The sequence below is a fragment of the Sylvia atricapilla genome, chromosome 6, assembly GCF_009819655.1.
Source record: "Sylvia atricapilla isolate bSylAtr1 chromosome 6, bSylAtr1.pri, whole genome shotgun sequence".
Lineage (NCBI taxonomy): Eukaryota > Metazoa > Chordata > Aves > Passeriformes > Sylviidae > Sylvia > Sylvia atricapilla.
In genome coordinates, this window is record NC_089145.1 from 31,670,656 (window position 1) to 31,689,604 (window position 18,949).

Sequence of the window (18,949 nt, forward strand, 5' to 3'; positions counted from 1 at the left end):
TACTTGAAATGTGAGTTATGGAGATTTCTGTGGGAAAGGTTTTCATGTAAGATTATATTTAAAATTATTTAAGTAGGTGAGTTGCTTTATTGCCAAAGAAGAAAAGGTAGTTCTTGCTTAGCACAGCTGTGAACACAATAGAATGATGCTGAATAATATTTGAATGTGTATACTTAGTTTTTGCAACAGTTTTGAAGAATGAAAATCTCCCTTTGAAGCATTGTGACCCACCTATCCCGTATTTCTGGGGTTGTAGGTTGAGTTTTCAGGTCACCAGATTGACAAGTGAATGTTTGTATCTTTTCTTTTAGAAAGGTGCAGTATGCTTAGTATTATAAGATTTTCATGAGCGTGTATTGAGTATATTTGTAAACATTCTTGCTGTTTTGTGTTCAGACAAGCTCTGTGTGATGATAGAACCGAACATACATTAGGCCTTTTGATTATGTATGTTGTCCAAAACATCCAAATTTTATTTCACGTTCAGTTTTCTGTGCATTAGGACAAGCATGCACACTTTAGTCTGTATTTTCTTTGCAAAACAGTGAAGTGTGCCTCATACTTTACTAATCGTCAGCAGTATTTTTTGTTTTTATGTTTTATTTCTGCCACCTGGTGGCATATTCTGTATGTCACATATGTCAACAGTATCAGTCACTGCTATTGCACAGTCCAAAACTTTCTTTTTTTTAATTCTTGTTTTGGAAATGAAAAGCAAAATGAGGAATTCTTGAATGTGTTCCCACCCCAAACTTCTGTCTTCTATTCAGATTGTATGGAATTAATCTCTCGGAAAAGTTTAATCTTTCTAATCTGCTTTGGTCTCTTTCCCTTACCACAGCACATGAAAATACAATAATGAGTGAGAATGATTGTTATTTCCAATTGTAAGTCTTGAGGAATGAATAAAAACAGCATATGATATTCTGTGTATATATCAAAGCTGAGAACTTTATAGACATATTACAAGTGTATTTAGTTGTCATGTCTTGATTTTGGTAATGAGGGCACTACAGAGGTGGCTTTGTTTTCATAGTGTTACTGCCTGTGGCCCATGGGTAACCAAGGGACATCCATGGGATATTTTTATGTGGTAGAAACTTATTTAAGTATTTGCTATTTGGTTTGATTTGATAGGCTGTGCTAGTGTTTAGGAACACTTCAGAAATGAGGCAGTTCACAAGCAACTGATAATTTTTTGCAAGACAAAATAGTAAAAGGGGGAGCTGAAAATACCGACTGAGTTATACAATTTTAGTAATGAATGAAAAGCAGGGGGTGTGCAAGACTGCCTGCTGGAATATGTAGCTAATGAGTGTAAAATACAAATTCCCTGAGTGAAGCTTAAATACAATCTCACTTATGCTTTTGTCTCTAGCTCACCTAAAGCTTTACAAGGAGGGACCACCAGGTGGGTGGAACAGTGTAATGTTGTCTGTCTGTGTCTAGTCTTTGGTCTCTTTTGTTACCATAAAGGTAGTGTTTATCTTTCCTTGATGGAATAGAGGTGGTAAAGGCTGAGTCTGCTATATCTACCACTGTTTAGAAGTAAAAATTTGGTAAGAATACAGAAGTTCTATAATAGATCAGGAACTGTTTTCAGAATTCTAGCTTACGGTACTTCAGTTTCAATGGCTGCCATTCCACTAAAGTGAGTGGAATTTAGGTTACTTTCTTCTTAATCTCACATTAGACATGTTATAAGCTGGCAGTGGTTTTTTTTCTAAAGTCTTTGGAGCAAAGACAATAGTGAAAATTAAAGTGATGATAGATCTTAACATTAAAGTTATGGAAAACTATTTGGACATACACTAATCCTTATTCAAAACAAGACCACATGTAAGGGTGACAAAGAAATACAGTAAAATCCGATTGATGACCATGTGAGGGTTAATTAAATACCAGCTGATAATGTTATTAATAATAATAGAATATTCAGGGATTGGAATTGACCTTAAAGATCACCTAGTACCAACACCTCTGCCATGGGCAGGGCCTCCTCCGTAATGAATCAGTAGGGATGTCTTTTGAAGGAAAAGGAGGTTTAATTGTCCTTTAAGAAAAAGAATTAACTATGTTAACCTGGTTTTTGGAAGTGTATTTCACTTATAGCCCCTGCTGTGTCTTTGTTTTCTCGCTCGATTTTGTATCCACCAAGAGCAGGACATGCAGATCATTGGCTGTTTTTGAATTTTAAGTGAAGCTTAAGAAAGACATTTTGAGCAAATGCTTATGACTCAGAAGCTCCTTTTAAGCAGCTCTTCTGAATTATCGAATTATAGAGTCATAGAATAGTTTGGGATGGAAGGGACCTTAAGGTTCATCTAGTCCCAGCTCCACTGTCAGGATGAGAGACACTTCCCACAAGACAAGGTAGCTCAATGTCTCATTCAACCTGGCCTTGAATGCTGCCAGGAATGGGCAGTCATTGTCAGAACATGAAAAAACTAAATGAAGCTGAATTTGAACTCATTTTAAAAGAGGAGTTTCTGGTAGTATTTCTCTTTTTTTTCTGCAGTAGCTTACCACTTCTGCAATTGTTTGCTGAAGTAACTGACAGTACTGAACAATGTTTCAAAGGATTTTTATTTTTCTGTGTATGTTTATTCATTAGGTAATTTCCTGTTGTCATGCTTTTCATAGAATTACAGAATAGCAATCTGTTGCCTTAAACTTCATAAGGATTAAGGCTTGTTGGGGTTTTTTTCTTGATCCTTTTTTGTAATTGAGTTAGAATACTAGATGTTGGTGAGGATTCAGTGTGATTATCTTATAAGATTTAAAAACAAACCTTATGACCAGAATAAACTCTTCTTACATTATGTCACTGAAGAACTACTGCTTAATTCTACCACAAAACACCATTTAGATGATGATGTGAGTAGACATCATATTAGAAGAAATAAATCCAAAGTACTTTGAAGCCCTCCTCTTCCCTTTGAAGTTTTATAATGACAATCCAGTCATGTTTGTCACAGCTGCATGGATACTTCTTAGGAAATAAGATGATGTTAAGACAATTTTGCATTAATCAAAGCAGCTTATATTGGAACTTGTTAGAATTTCCCTGCACATGCTATTAGTGATCTCAGTTTAGGAAAGTTATATTGTCTGTGTAGACTGCCATTAAGTGGATTTCTGGGCAGTCTGGCCTGAAACACCTTTCTCCCTCACCATTCATTTCCAAGCATTTGCTATTTCCCTCATGTCCTAGTTTCATCCAGGACCCTAATGTAATTTAATACTGCCTTACATCTTTGTTAGGGGTGGGGAGAAAGGGATTCTGGCTTCCAGTCAAAAAAACATGGCAGGAGGGGGGAAGCCACGCTCCATTGTCTCATTGTCTCAGGGTCTAGGTTGAGAACATTTTTGCATGTGAATCACCCTCTCTCGTATACTTTTGTTATTAATATTGTTGACATTGCTGTTCATTTTCTTGTCTCATTGCTGTTTCCAGTAAACTGTTCACATCTCTACGTGTGATTTTCATTTTTGACATCTCCAATTCTCAAGTCCATCCTGCTTCAGTGGGAAGTGAGAGGGAAAGGAGGAGCGAGAGAGCAGTGTGTCATTTGGGAGAGTCTTAGTGGGGGGTCACTGAACTGGGGAGTACCATTCCTAAATCTCACTCAAAGTGGGCTCTTCCTCAAAGGATTCTGGTGGTAGTGCAGAATTTTGCAGAAACGTTTAGGTGCTTACAGTTAGAGGCCACTAGTGTTATTTCCTGCTTGCTGGGAAACCAGGCAAGTGGACAAATGTGCCTGTCCCATAAAAATCTCATTTTTTCCCTTCATCCTAATGAAACAAATAAGTAAACAACATCTGAGACATGTTCGTGGAACAGAAAAAGAAAACCCTACTACTCACCTCTTCCTATGCAACTTCTTGAGCAGTTAACAATACTGATCATAGAGATACATGGTTCAGATTTTGAAGGTCATCTGAATATGTAACTAGAAGGATTAGAGGTGTACTTATTTGGGAATTCAGAGTATTTTAAAGTCAGCTGAAACTAAACCATCCATTCAATATCCTTAGCACTTCAATATTTTAACTCAGCTTTCTCTGTAGAAACCTTAGTCCCAAATGGGCTCACAGAAATTATGGGTTTGTTGCCTGGAGACCATGTTTATCCTAAAAGGTCAGGAAAAATAATAAAGCTGAGCAGTTGGGGCAGTAAATATTGATGGACTTGTTCATATTCAGATACCAAAAGTCTATGGATACTAGAATATTCTGCTGTTTTAGATACTTGTTTTTATGATTATTAAGGGTATATTCAAGCAATCCTGTATTATACATTTTATTTGCAAGATTAGCTTTCAGGACCAAAACTTTAGAAAATGCACTGCTTTAAAAATTAGCCCAGTATATTGAGCCAGATTAGCCCAGTATATCTTCCTTTGTTTCAAGTTATTTTGTGTTTAAATTTAAAACTCATTAAGTACAATAACTATTAAAAGGGTTGTACTTTTTGGATAACTTGACCAAGATAAGCAGCTTTTCTGTATTGCATTATTTTTTTTCCCCATATGTAAGTTTTGGTATCTCTCTACTTTCTGGGTTCCAGGTACTTTTTATTTTAAAAATTGTTAATCAAGAGAACATGAATAAAACTTTCTGGTGTCATACATATATACGCCTAATGTTCTCTGTGTATTTGTACAGTTTTCGCTCTAGCAGATGTTGCTATCTAAAGGGTAAAAGGCATTCGTCCACTGCTTCACAATGCGTGATAGATACTCTGTTGTTTCACACAGTAGATTTTTGTGATTCTATAAAAAATTCTATGTCTGATGCTGTACAGCATTTTGAGCTCTTTGTTCATGTCGTGTCCATCTTCCTTATTCACCCATTTTTAATTGTTTGGGGTTGCTGCTTCAGCTTTTCCATTGTGCTTCAACAACAATTCTTTTATCTGTTTGCATTCTGTGTTTGATGAAATTACAGGACACAGAGTTACTTCCTCCTTGTCCTTAGTAGTTAGTTAAAGCACAATTTTATTTCCTTCTTGCAGCCCATTATTTGGGTAGATGTTAATTCCAGGCTTTAATTGGAGTATTTCAAATGTTGTAGTATGTACCTAGTGATAAGGAAAATCATATGGATAAAATCCTGATGGTATTGTTTTAGTCAATGTTATTTTTATATGAGCCATATTGACAACATACTTTAAAATCATGAAGCAGGCTGATAACCAGACATGACAGTTAGGGAAGGAAGGTTATCCTGTTTGCACTGGTTCTGTGTTTGCAATGTTCAGTGCTAAAGTAATTATTTTAAAATCAGATAAAATACTAATTAGAATTACTTTTTCCTGCATTTGCATGTAGGCAGAACCAAATATAGCATGACTGGAAGTTACAATACTTTCTAATATTGACTGTATCAGTGGGTAACAGAACAGGATAATGACAATTATGTATTAAAGTAAAAATCTATACTAAAAACTGAGGTAACAAGTTCATACCTAGAATAAAATAATAGTATTCATTCAACTGGAAAAGTAAGACTTGAGAATTTGCAGGTGATACAAAGTTGGTATAAATAGGAAAGACCTGAATGCAAATTTAGCATTCTCTCATCAGAATGTTATCTGTTGGCTATGGCAAAACATGAGAGTAAAAGGAAATTTAAGTTTCATGATAAGTAGATTTTTTTTGCAATGAATAATTGATTGATTTTTGCAACAAGAACATAGAAAAAGGAAATTTTGCATTGTCATGTCACTGTATATGTTTAGAAGGTCTCTATATAGTTTCCTGTGTACTTTGCCAACTTTCAGATTACTTTCAAGAAATGTTTTAGTGAAACATTTTACAATGACATGTTTATGAAAATGCAACCCCCCTGACAAAGTAGATAAAGAGTCATCTTGTGGCACAAGGATAAGCTTGGACCTATAAAATATAGAGTGTAAAAATGAGAGAGCCAGGTGGTGCATGGTATCAGGGTCAGTGTGAGCATACACTTAAACACAGAAAGGTCTGGCTAAACATCAGTAAACAATTTCTCACTGTGAAGGTGACTGAGAAACTAGCACAGGCTGCCCAGAAGATGAGGAGGATGGAGATTCCTGGAAGAATTTGAAAGCGTTTTGGACACAGTCCTGGGCAACCAGCTCTGGGAGAGATGAGAGTGTGGACTAGATGGCCTCCAGAGGTCCCTTCCAGCCTCAGCCGTTCTGTGGTTTGTGATTAGAAGCTTTTTTGTGTGTCAGTCTGGAAAGTCCTTAAGGTACGGCAGTGCCAGGAAGTGAGGGTCCTGCAGTTGATCTGCAACCTTGTGTCTGGGCTGGCTCTGAGAGCTGCCCTCAGGCGTTCGTGGGTCCTGACTAAGGAGGCTGAATGAGTTACACTGATTATGTGAGAATCAGGCTGGCTACACAGAGCCACATCAGATTTCTTAAACTCTGACGTTGTTAATTTTTAACCTAGAAAAATCACTCAGTGATGCATTGGTATTTCTGTATTTTTTTGTGTAGTCTATGTGAATTTTTTTTTTTAGTTAAATAAAATTTAAGAATTCAGTAGTTTCAGAATAAAGTTTGACTTATAGTTTGTTCCCCGTGTAGTTCCTTCTGTTAACATGTCATTGTTTTTTACTTGGCTGTTTTGATTCTTATCAAGCAGCATCCCAACACTCTTCATAATTAAACTTTATTATTCTGTTGCCAGTATGTTAAGGAACTGATTTTTTTTACATGAATGCAATTATTTTTTCTAGTCAAATTCTTCAGCATTTTAATGATTCTGATCACCATCTCTGTATAGAGGTTATTTGCTTAAAATGTTAACCAATCTTTATACAATTACAGTAAATTAAGGTGACCTCACATAACAGAAATGGAATGGACATGAGTTACTTTATATTATGCAAGACAATATAATTGTGATGTGATTTTCATACTAATATCTTGTACAGAAAAAGAAACATTTGCCTTAATTAAAGCAAATGAATTAAAGTACTTTGCTGAGTGTCAGCTTCTATCGAATGGATAGTTTCTTCTAGTTAAAAATAATATAATGGTAGAAAGAACCAAAATAAGCTTATGCTGTTGAATGTCAGTTTATATAATAGTCAGTATATATCATATTAAATCTGTTACATTATATCAGTTTATGGTGGACTTTTGTGCAGTAGCAGTGTTTTAAGAAATTAGTTTTGATTATTACTTCTTATAACTTAGTACTTTCTAAGCATATTTTTAAGGAATAAGTAAATAGTAGAAGAATTGCTACACTCTGTCTTATTCTGCTTCAGAACAAAGCTTAAACAAAACAATCTCTAGAACTTGCTTCAGAGCTTTCAGCTAGAAGCAATGAGAAACATGTGCCAACAATGACATATGCTTAATTGCTAAAATAATTTATAATTCTTACACTGTGTTAGATTTCCTTCATGGGGGTTCTTCTGTCATTCTCTAATTGCATAAACATTTGTGACAATATAAAAAAAAATAAGCAACAGAGGCTTGGGAATGGGTAGACATGGTAAAAAATCTGCTTCTGGTGCTGCTGGTACAGGTCCATGTCAGCATAGGTGAATTATGACTCTCTTACCCAAATCTCAAAGAATTTTAATCATTGGACAATCCCACATAGAAAGTAGATCTTTTGTTAAGATAGATCTGTATCCTTCTGTTAGCCAAACTAAGAACTGATTGTTAGGAGCATTTTCAAAGCCTGTTATTTGCTTCAGTTATCATGTGACCTTAAAGAGCTAAACTTCAAGTCAGGACGTTCGTAAGGTTCATGCCCTGCAAACTGAGTGCTTAAGGGCCTGCAGTGTGAGAAGGGTCACAACTTTTTCTGGGGACAACAGTTTTAAGTCCTGTTTAGGTGAATGGATATGCAGAGCCTGTATCCAGAGGGAATATCGACCAGGCAAAGGAATTAACAGCAGAAAATCTGGAAGCTTGTAGACGTAACCTGTTGTGATTCCAGCAGAGCAGTCAGGCAGTTTTCCCATGCTGGAAAGCTCTAAGTAGAGACCTGTTAGAGGGCAAGGAGAAGTTTAGGTAGATACTGGCTGGAATCACCAAAGTTTGTATTTTATGCTTTGTAAAATATTGATCTCTTTTCATTTTATGTATCAACTCAGCTGCTTGAATATAACTTCACCTGTGTTTGGAAAAAATAGCTTTACATGAAAATACCTTACATTAAAAGCTTCCATGTCATGCAGATTTCAGGTAATGATCAAGTTACCTTTTATTTCCTCTTTTCTTCATGTGCTCTGAAGAGAGAAAGGAAAAAAAAATGAAAAGAGCGGCTAAGCACTGGATTATTTTTCTGATCTGGTACTTTGGTCCATACTTTGATACTTTAATGCTATTTTGTTAGTTCTGGTCAATGCATCATACAAGTTCCTTAGTCTTAGAGACCATTGACAGTAAAATTTAAATTCGTCAAGCTATTTTCAAACCTTGTTTAAATTAGGATTTAGTTGAGAAGGCAGAAGCCAAGCCAGGAAACTGTAAACACAGTTTTGAATGAGTTTTGGTTTGAAAACAGATAGAAGTGGGACTTTGATCATGTAAGAACAAACTCTAGTGGCTTGTTTAGGAGGGCTGTAGCTTCTGGGCCAGCATCTTACAAAAGACTCTCTTAAAGTTTCTTAAAGCCTTACACCAGTGTTTTGAAGGGGGTTCTTTTTCTTCATCTGGCCAAGTGCAGTCATGGTAAAGGTTGAGGGGAGCCATAGTATTAGTGGTACTAGTTTTTGGTAAATCTATGCCATCACTAAACCTGTATGATCAATGCCCGGCCTCCTCGTTTTTTCGCTGCTGATTTATATTTCTCTGGCTTTCAGTTTCATGTTTTCAGCCTTTGGATTTTGTTATATTCTTGCTAAATGACAGAGCTATCCTGTATCTCATGCATGGTGCTCTGTACTTAAACTCTGTAACTAATTTTTCTATGATATTTTTAAGAGAAAGAATTCTTTGTATCTCACTGTTTGGTACTTTTTGATGTCTTCATTTGTATTTGTGATTGCTATTTTATCTAATTTGACTGCGTATAGTGACTGCGTGTTTGAAGTTCCATTTAAATCACTGTATTTGTTGAATGCTTTAGAATTCAGGTGAGGGGGGTTGTGTGCATGCATGTCCATGTCATGATATCCTATCAGTTCTGCATTTATTTGCAAAATTAAGCAAAACTAAATTTTCTGTTGTTATTTCAGTATGTCATATCTTTCCCCCATTTTTCCCTTCTCAGCATGGAAGACTTCTGATTTATCCTCTTCCCTCAGAAATACCATGGAAAATCTGGTCATGTGGTCTTGGAAAAAAAATGCTAATTCATGTGTTCAGATTTTCTTTTCCATCACCCCTGTAAAAGGTCATTTATTTGGGAGCCCGTACCAGCATTCTGGACCTAGTGGTGTAGTATTAAATATTCTGTGCCAAAGATGGCACATTGTTTTCTGACTCTAAGGGAATGTACTTTTTTTTATTTCTGCAGAGTACCAAGCTGCCATTCTGCATTTAAAGAGGGAACATAAAGAAGAAATTGAAACATTAAAGGTATACTTTTGTAATTATTTACTTTCTTTCCCTGTGTAGTGGATTTTACAGATTTAAATGGTGCAAACATACACTTTCTTATCAAATGTTAAGAATTTAATTCCTTCTTTCTAGAAGTCATTTTCAGGAGACTGCCAGCTCAGCTAAAATTAATTTGTTAAAAATCTATACCTGCATTCAAAAATGATGTCCAAAAGCAGTTTATTTCCTCTCTGTAGTTCTCCTTATTGTTGCTCTATTAAATTCTTCCTGCTAACAGAGCAGTGCAGTATTTTCACATTGGTACTGGTGTTTAACTACTTACTCTATCTCAGTTAAACATGCTACTGTAGAAGCAGTTTTCTGTAATTTTAACAGGAAAATAAGCATGTGTAAGACTTTCTGAAGTATAGTGTTGAACAGTCTGTATTGATGTCTCCTCTTTTAAAGTGTAAATTTGACCAACTAGTTATCAAAATCAAATAACAGTTTAGTATTTGAACTCACTTCCCCTTGGCTGTGGTAAGTAAAATGAAATATTACAAGAAAGTGTTTTATCATAAGAACAGGAACTTAAATGGCAGTATAACTGAATTTGGTGATCACTCCTAGTTTAAAGGAACAGCATCTTCCTTTTGTCACCGGTTATGATATATTCTTAAGTATAGCTGCACTGTGTTCTAATACATGTTCATATGCTGAATTGTTAGTATACAGGTCATCAGTTGCAAAACATTCAGTATTTCGTTTGTCGTCATTAAGGCAAATAGAATGGAAAATAAACAGATCTACTAACACAGAAATTCTGATAATCCAGTACATTGGTACAATGACTGTGTCATTAGACATATCAGATTGTATAATGCAAAGTATGGAAATCGACATTATAAAATTTCAATGGGAACATATAATGGGGGAGTGAAATTGTTTAATAGTTTAATGCAATCATTTGTTGGATTTTATTCTAAAGGGTATAACAGAAAAATATGATGGTAGGTATCCCAACTATTCTTGGGTTAAATCTGATTTTGTGCTATGCACTGAAGGAGCCTACAGACAGGAATTTCTCCTAACCAGCTCTTTGCAAACTGATCCAAATTCTCTATCTGGTGTTTATGAAGAAGATTTGATTTTCATACTTTCTCTGCAAAAGGGTAGGAATGAGACTCTTAGTCTTTGTTATTCCTAAAAGGCCTAGAAAAATGTTAAGAAATTCTGGAAGGTATATGTATGGGAGAGTTCTCAGAATATTATTAGAGTGTCATCTGAAGGTGAAAGTAAGCAACATTATCTAGATCCTGTCCCTTGATACCCGTGTATAGTGGCCTATAAATGAGTGGTATGTTTATTCTTTAGCATTAGAAAGTGCCCTATACTTTTGTACTGTTTGTTTTATAGGGTTTTTTCCTTGGTTATGTGAACAGGAATTCCAGATTGTTTTTAATTCTTCAATATTTGTTATCGCTGTGTTAATTTCCTGTAAACTTCATGCAGAACACCCAGAGTGCAGCCAGGGCTTTACCCATACCACTAGTTTGTAGGGATTGGTGATGAATCTGTGAGACTGAAGTTACAGTGAGTGTAGCAGTCTTGAAAAATGCACAACAATCACTGGGTAAGGAGGGCGAATGGCTGTGCTGTATTTTATGTTGCCATCTTAATGTTATCACAAAAACTAGAAGCTTTGTTCCATTTTTGATGTCACTTGAGATCGACTTTTATGTGTATACTTATTAAGATTACAGCATGTATTACACCAATTCAATTACTGATAAATCTGTACCATCTCTTATTGCATAACAACCTACATAACACATAACTCTTGAAAGGTTAATTAGTGTGTATAATTCAACTGAATCATCCATGTGAAAGTAATTTCTAAGAAGGGTAATGCTGTTGCTGCATTCAAAGGATTTCTTGATTTTTTCACTTAATATTTACAAAATACTGATTAATATATTTTAAAGATATGGAACAATTTCTGTTCTGTACTGTTAAAAGTGTTTTGCTTTCCCTGCTCTTGCCACTAGATGTCAGCTGAGCCCTTCAGAAAAAGTTCCCAAATGTGTGTGCTCATTTCATACTTGCTTCTAAACTGAGTGTGGTGACATCCTGCCCACTGTCTTCTGTGTATCTGCTTTAGTGTCAGGTCAGAAATTATCTTGCACATTATGAAACTAGAATTGAAGTTGCTCAGTCAAAAAGTTGTAGCTATCAACACCTTAATAGTGTTTGTGCAGCAGAACCAAATCTTCAGTAGCTAATAACCAACTAAGTAGATGACAACAACATAAATCAAAATAATGTAAATGGACTACTGTCTTCTGAAAGAAAGGAATTTATTTAAAGGCAATAGTCTTTCTGCAGTGCTTAATATTTAACCCAATGCATAGTGGCACAAGGGTGCGCCCTATTTTTTTCCCATAAGTTAAATTGGTAAAATGAGTAAAAAATTAAGTTTTTCCCTAATGTCTCCTTGTTCCCTTTAGAACAAAGGTACTAAATATCCCTTCATCTTTAGTTACGTGGGAGTTTCATGCTGCTTTTTGAACATACAAGGAAAGTCCTTAGCTGTCCTATGACCCTGTACCCTGTGCATGGGTGTCTTTCTCTGGTACAGGTTGTTAGGCTTCCACCAGCTCACAAGATCTTTTATATATTTCCAAACTGAGAATATTAGCATTTCCAGGTTTTTATATTACATAATAGGATCACATAATGCATGTAATATAATATAGTGCAAGAAAGGTTAATAGGTATTTGATAAAAAATTAACTATAGCTAGCTTATAAATTATTCAATAAATATTATACAATAAAATCCTATTTTTACATCTCTTAAAATATCTCATGGCAAATTTTAGAAAGAAATACCTGTATAGTGGCATCTATCACACTTTTAAACATATTATTGAAACTTAAAAAATAGTGTCTGGTAATGCAGTTGGTATAATGCTGCCTAATGTGTGGTTGCTGCCCCTGACATTAAGAAAGAACAAGCTGGCCTCATTTAGGGAAGAATGTATCATGAGGTGTTCATAGTGACCTTTGTGGCCTCTTTGGTAATGTTTGCATTTTTGTTTTTCTGTGAAGGTTCTAAGAGCTGAAATGTAGAAGTAGGTAGAAAGTAATTTCCTTTTCACAGAAGAACTTCCTTAACTTTGAAAACTATTTCATATCATAAATTGAGATTAAAGACCAGTGCCTCAAAGTGCCCCAGAAAACATTGAAAAATGTGGAAGAAAAAGGAATGTGAAAGGAAAAGTCATAGCACCAGTCAAAATTATCTTATAATTTAAAGATAATTTCTTTTTATTTTGTACTGAGACCTCAAAGGCATAAAAACATTTAAGGTTTTATTAAGTAATAAAGCTCTAGCTCTATGATGACCATTTCATTCTTTTACAAATCTATTTTTTCATGTCTCATACTTATTAAGTCCTTCCTTGTCTCTTTGTCTTTTCCCCTTCCCATTTGTTTTCCCTCATGGTCAGTATGCTTCCATTTGTGATTGCTTCCATTGCTCTTTAATTATAACATGAGTATAACAAAGATGCTGCTTCTCTCTGCAACATTTTGGAAGTTTTAATTCAACTGTGGGAGACAATGATAAATAGTATTGAAAGCTCTTGTATGTCAGAATGCTTATCAAAATACCTCTTTATAGAAGTGGGTGATTTCAGTTTTATTTTGACAATTTCTTTTGCTTAGATGTAAAAAAACTTCATTTCAGCTTCAGAGCGTACATCACAAATTGGATGTTTTAACACCAAATCAAAACATTTTACAGTATTTTGATTTGCCTAAATCTTCTTTTTTTATAGGTAGACTATTACAACAAATTGGAATACTTTTAAGCAGATTAAATTCAAAGCAATCTGACCTGGATGCTCTTAAGGATTTTTATGATGCCTTTCTGGAGAAAAAGATTTTTTTTCCCCTCAATTTTGTGTGTGCATGTGTAAATTCTTGCATGGGACAGGGATATCATGATTTGTCAGAAGTCACTATTAAGATATGAGATCCAGTGATGAATAGTGTTGAAAGCTTTGATATGGCACACAACTTATAAAACCCAAAGCTTTTGAATATATACTTTTGGTAATAAGATTTTGCTTCAGGATGCTGAGATTGCTGTTTTAACTTTTATAAGATAAAATGTGTCCATAAGGTCCCTGGCTGCTATGAGTGTTCTCTGTTGTATTTTCATATTCCGGCATGCATATAGAAGAAAATCTGTATCGTATATGTTTCTCTCTCTGGTGGAGTTGCAGCTCAAAGGAGCAGCCAAGGTCAGCAAAGGTTTATTAGTCAGTCTTTCCTAATGAGCTGTTCAGGCTTTTCAGCATTTCCATGTGGTGAACTGATGAAGGTTTCCCAGCTTGCGGTTAATTATTGATACTAATCTTGCCTAACTTGAAATGCTTCAGTCTTTCAGCTGCTAAATGTATGGTTACACCACCGTGTGTGTACTGAGTGCCTTTATGAATCTGCTTGGCTACTTTGTCCTCTTGAAGGAATTCTCCCTGTTCACTGCAGAGCCTCTGTGATGCAAGAGAGAAAAAAACATAGAGACTTGAAAAAAGCATTAAAGTCATGAGAAAAAAGATACTGAACTCCTATGAAATTGTATTTAAATACTGATTTCAGAGCTCCTAAGGCTCCCAGACAATGGCAGCAACATTATCTTTAAAGTTTGCATTTCCTAAAATAGTAAAATCCCAGCAGGAAAAAAATCTTCCTGTACTGAAAAATTTGCATAGCCAGTGCTAGAGAAGGTAAAGTAGACTAGGGAACAAAGGACAGGAGCAATAAAACAGTAACTTTCTACAGCAAAGCAGCATTAATCTCTTTGGAACCACTTGACAATTTCATCTTCATCGAGAAAGGAAGCTTGGAATGATTCTTCGTGTTGTATGAAGATATTCCCCAATTCAGTGCTTAGCTAGTGTTTTAAAAAATTGCACATTACATTTTCTATATTCAAATATATTCTATATTCAATGTCTATATTCAAATTGTACTCTACAATCAATTTCTTAATGACAATCATCCTTACTGTGCTCTGATACTTACAATAAGGAAATACCCTTCTTCTCTTCCTTTGACTTCCTATATGTCATATTTTTGATGCAATGTATGCTTTTCATCCTTATTTTCCTTTAACAATATGTTTACATTGTTATTAATTTCTTATAAGATAGCTTGAATATCCCAGAAGATTGTTCCTTCATTATGTTGTGGGTATTTTTCCAATATGGCCACTTGCCATATTGCCATTCTGCTGTTTTCAATGCAGTTTCTCTGTGAGACTTGGATTGTTTAAACTTCATGTCAGCTGCAGAATGCTGTTAATTCCACATGTTGATCCAAGGATTCTCCTGTTTATTTAAGAAGATACCACAGACAATATTCCCTGTATTGAAAACAGTGAAAATATCTTCATTTCAGCACATGGACATGGTAGTACATAGTTAAAATGTCCACAGAGCAGGACAATTTATAGCATCAAAACTTCAGCAAGACTGAGTTCCTGCTCAAATTTAGACACATTAGAAAGCATTTGGCTTAAGTAGGGCTAAAACAAAACTCTTAAAATTCATTATAACCTGCTGCATTTTTCATAGTTTATGGAAATTTATCCCATTACCTTGCCTCAAGTAGATATGTTATGCAGTCAGGACAATGAAGTAGAGCACACACTTTAAAGAAGATGACATTTTATTTTCACAGATACTGAAGACCTCTCTAACACAGGAAACAATTGTATACAAGAGAAATTAATTGAAGTGTCATCATTGAATTAGAAAAGCCGTTAAAAAATAAGTAGTATCAAAGTTACCATTTTGGTTTTAAAAATATGTACCCCCTGCTTTCCTGCCAAAATTATCTGCACTTTGAAATTTACTACGCCAGATATTTGTTCAAATCTAGTCGCTGTTAGACATTTTTTCTGAATTAAATACATAATATTCTGTTGTTTAAAAATTATAGTTCTAATATTCCTGATTTTAGAACAGGGACAAGTTTGTCAAGGATGAACATTTTGTTGATAAAGGGAAATCATGTCTGAAATTGGGAGTTAAATTTTTTTAAATACAGCTGTTTTTTCTCATGTTCAATAAAAATCAGATTTTAGCCCCTTTTGCCTTTGCATATCTAGTGATTATTGATTACATCTTGTGGTGTTGAACAGACTTTCAATTGCTGTTTCCCCAAAGCCACCAAAGTTGTTATAAAATAACACTGGGTCAAAACTAAGTTCTTCTGATTAATGGTTTCCACAAGTTACTTCTTATTAGGTGGGGATAACCCTTCAGAGGATGCTTTCAAAATGAACATTTGTCTCCTGATCCCCTTGTTGATGGTTAGGCAATGTAAAAGAAAACCCACTGCAAAGCAAAGCAGACATCAAGAACTGGACATATGTATGGAGATATGAAAGGTACAATTTCACATAAAAAATAGTGAGTAGAGATACTAGGACTGGCAGTTCTTGTGGCATACAGTCTTGAGAAACTACACTGGCAAGATGAAGGGTAAAAGAGGCAACCTGGAAATTAGGACAGAAAACAGTAGGAGATAGATTGCAAAGACTTTGGTCTGGGGTGACAGTAGAAGTTTTACTTAGATGTGGGCAATTTTGTCTAGAATATGTATCCTGTAATGAATACAGTCTATTCAGTACTTGATTTTATTTTGGTTGGTCAGTGGGCGATACCGTCCCTTGCTTTATTAGTCAAGATTTGATCTGAATATAGGTAGTTTCATTACATTTTTTTCTACTGTTGTAAGTTTTAATTTGTCAGGATGTTTTAAGTATAAACTGGACTTTACAATATGTGTTAGGGTAGGCATGTAATCTTATTATTCACAGACCTGAGATATAACAGATTTATTGGGATGCTTACATTTGCATATATGTTCAGTCACAGTTCATATTTAAATCACTTTGCAACTATACATTGGATCCCAGAATCTCAAGATAGTTTTTTGTAAAAGAAGAAGTATCATTGGTGACTACTTGAGGGAAACGGACTAAAATGACTTGTGACTCATCTTGCAGGAATTTTGCAGTCTGAGCAAATGTAGAATCTGTTTTTCCAAGTCAATATCATCATGCCTTTACTATACTGATGTTGTGTCTCTTTCTGACGGTCCACATTTGTTCTTACATAACTTTCAACTTCAGCACACATAATGCAGAAGTCTTAAAATCTTGCTGCATTCTCATTATTCAGTTTTTAACTTTGATCAGGAATATCTCCCATCATGCTCACTGGATGAGTTCTATAGAAAAGTTTCTGCATAGCTGCACTACACGGAAGCATTGATGGAAAGAGATAAAATTATGATTGTTCTGATTGCTCCCTTTTGAGTAGTTGATCAAATATGTTTTTTCTAAGATATTTTCATGTACAATATTTTTTTTTTAATTCTGTAATGGGAGTGTCTAGAGTAGTGTGGTGATGCATAATTAGCGTGTAGTGTATGTCAGCTTAAAGTAGGTGTGTCGTTTACACAGAGTCATTTCCATAATTGATGTTATTATACTTCTGTTTATCTGTGTAGAATCGCTTTTTGCACATGAGAACACTATTTGGGTGGAGAGGGTAATTGTCTCTAAAAATTCTTAGAACTTTTAGACAAAAATTATGTTCATTATGGAGAATGTAAATTTTCAGTTTCTAGAAGTGTAGAGTTACTTTTATTTAATTCTCATGGCTCTATTTGGCTGAATAATTCCTGTTGAGAAGCATTCATTGCTGTTCGTATCCTTCTATAGGTATGTAACTTTATCTTTGGTTACTGTTTTCCATGTGCTTTGCTAATAATGCTTTTTGCTTCAGCTTTTGCTTAATCCAAATAATTGGTAATTGGTTATATAAGTTGCAACTTGGCAACAGATATCATTGCTTTCCTATATAGTTACAAAGCTTTGTTATAGTGCCTGATCTTGTAGCCTGGTTGCCAAAGAAATTAGTTCTTTATATGGTGAAGCAATGTTGACAGTAAACTCTCCATCTCCTCCCCGAAAGAAAAGGAAGAAAAGAGAACAAAAACAAGGTTGCATTACAATTCTGGCAACATCAGCCACACTAATAAAATCAGATTCAATGTTGGTTTACGACTTTGAATTTATGTGACTGCACAGGATCAAAGGATTTGTATCCCACTGGACTGCAAGGTCTATAGTTCATGGCAAAAAACCTCATCAAAAAGAACATTTTAGTAGTAGGGCTTTTCATTTTAATCAGCCAGAGTAATAAAAAAGCTGTTAGGTGTCCAAAAACATTCTCCCAAGATCACAGACAACTTGCTCTCTACTACAATCAGTTTTCTTATTGGATCCATACTGCCTCTGTAGTTTTTTGTCACTGAAACTTCATCTTCATCTTGTTTTCAGCCATTCTTTTGCATTGTTTTCACATTTTATGTGCCACATGTAAAATGTGCCACATAATGATTCATGTAATTTCCCTGGCGGTTGAGAAATACTGCAACTTATCTCAAGTATATCATCTAAATGAATTATTCTTATAGATTTTTAATTATCATTCTATATTTCTACATATTGTATTTTAAAGTATTTTAGTAACATTATTCAGGGATTTTTTTTCCTCCTTGCATATGATCTTCTGAACATTGCAGAGAATAGGTATTAGTATTTTTGTGTCTGTACACACATAATAACTGAGGTTGTCCTAAGACTAAGGTAGCAGCTGCAAGTGAGAAGCAGAGTACAATAGTGACTACAAAGTTTGTGATAGGAGAGAAATGTTTGTATTTTGCATGTTAACTGTTCGTGGTCCTAGTTCGACAAAAGTTTGAAATTAATTCTTATCTTATGGTGTGGTTTCATTCTTTCATTAGCTTAGCCTCAGAGAAATTGCACGCAGTATATCATTTACATTTATTGGTGTGTTGCATGCTGAGTCATCTCATTCTGTTCTGCAGAATTTAAGTGTTTAACAGAGTTTAACAATATTTAGAGATTTTGCCAATTAAATTGTCCACAAAATTACATTTTCCTAGAAATTTAGGTTGGACTCAATTTAGCTGGATACCCATGTTCTACACATTATGTAGGATTTCTTTTTCCTAGCAAAAGCTAGCTTACATTTAGGAAAAATCAACACATAGAAGAATCAGCTTGTCTTTCCACAAGGATTGTTCTCTTTTGCATGGCATGACAGGTAGCTATTGTACATTGCTTTTTGGCAAATTCCAGTGTGTGTAGTATTCCATTTTCTGGGAATTCACTGCTTCCTGAGATACATGCAGGCTTAAACTGGTTTTTGTCTGTTGAATATTTTCATGGGTTTATTATTTTTAAAAACATGAGAAACTTTCTCAAATGAGAAACTTTTGTATTATTGGGAAATTTTTAAATTATGTACTAAATATTTAAAATCTGCATAAAATGTTTAATTATCTG

At 34.8% G+C, this 18,949-nt stretch overlaps 1 protein-coding gene across 1 annotated transcript in view; it reads left to right on the plus strand.

Annotated features, from left to right (window-relative positions):
- LOC136362673 (formin-like) overlaps window positions 1-18,949 on the plus strand; it is a 122,339-nt gene that overhangs the window by 11,785 nt on the left and 91,605 nt on the right. Inside the window, exon 3 of the mRNA XM_066321423.1 lies at window positions 9,471-9,532. Coding sequence (XP_066177520.1) covers window positions 9,471-9,532 — 62 coding nt within the window. The remainder of the gene's footprint in view (window positions 1-9,470; window positions 9,533-18,949) is intronic.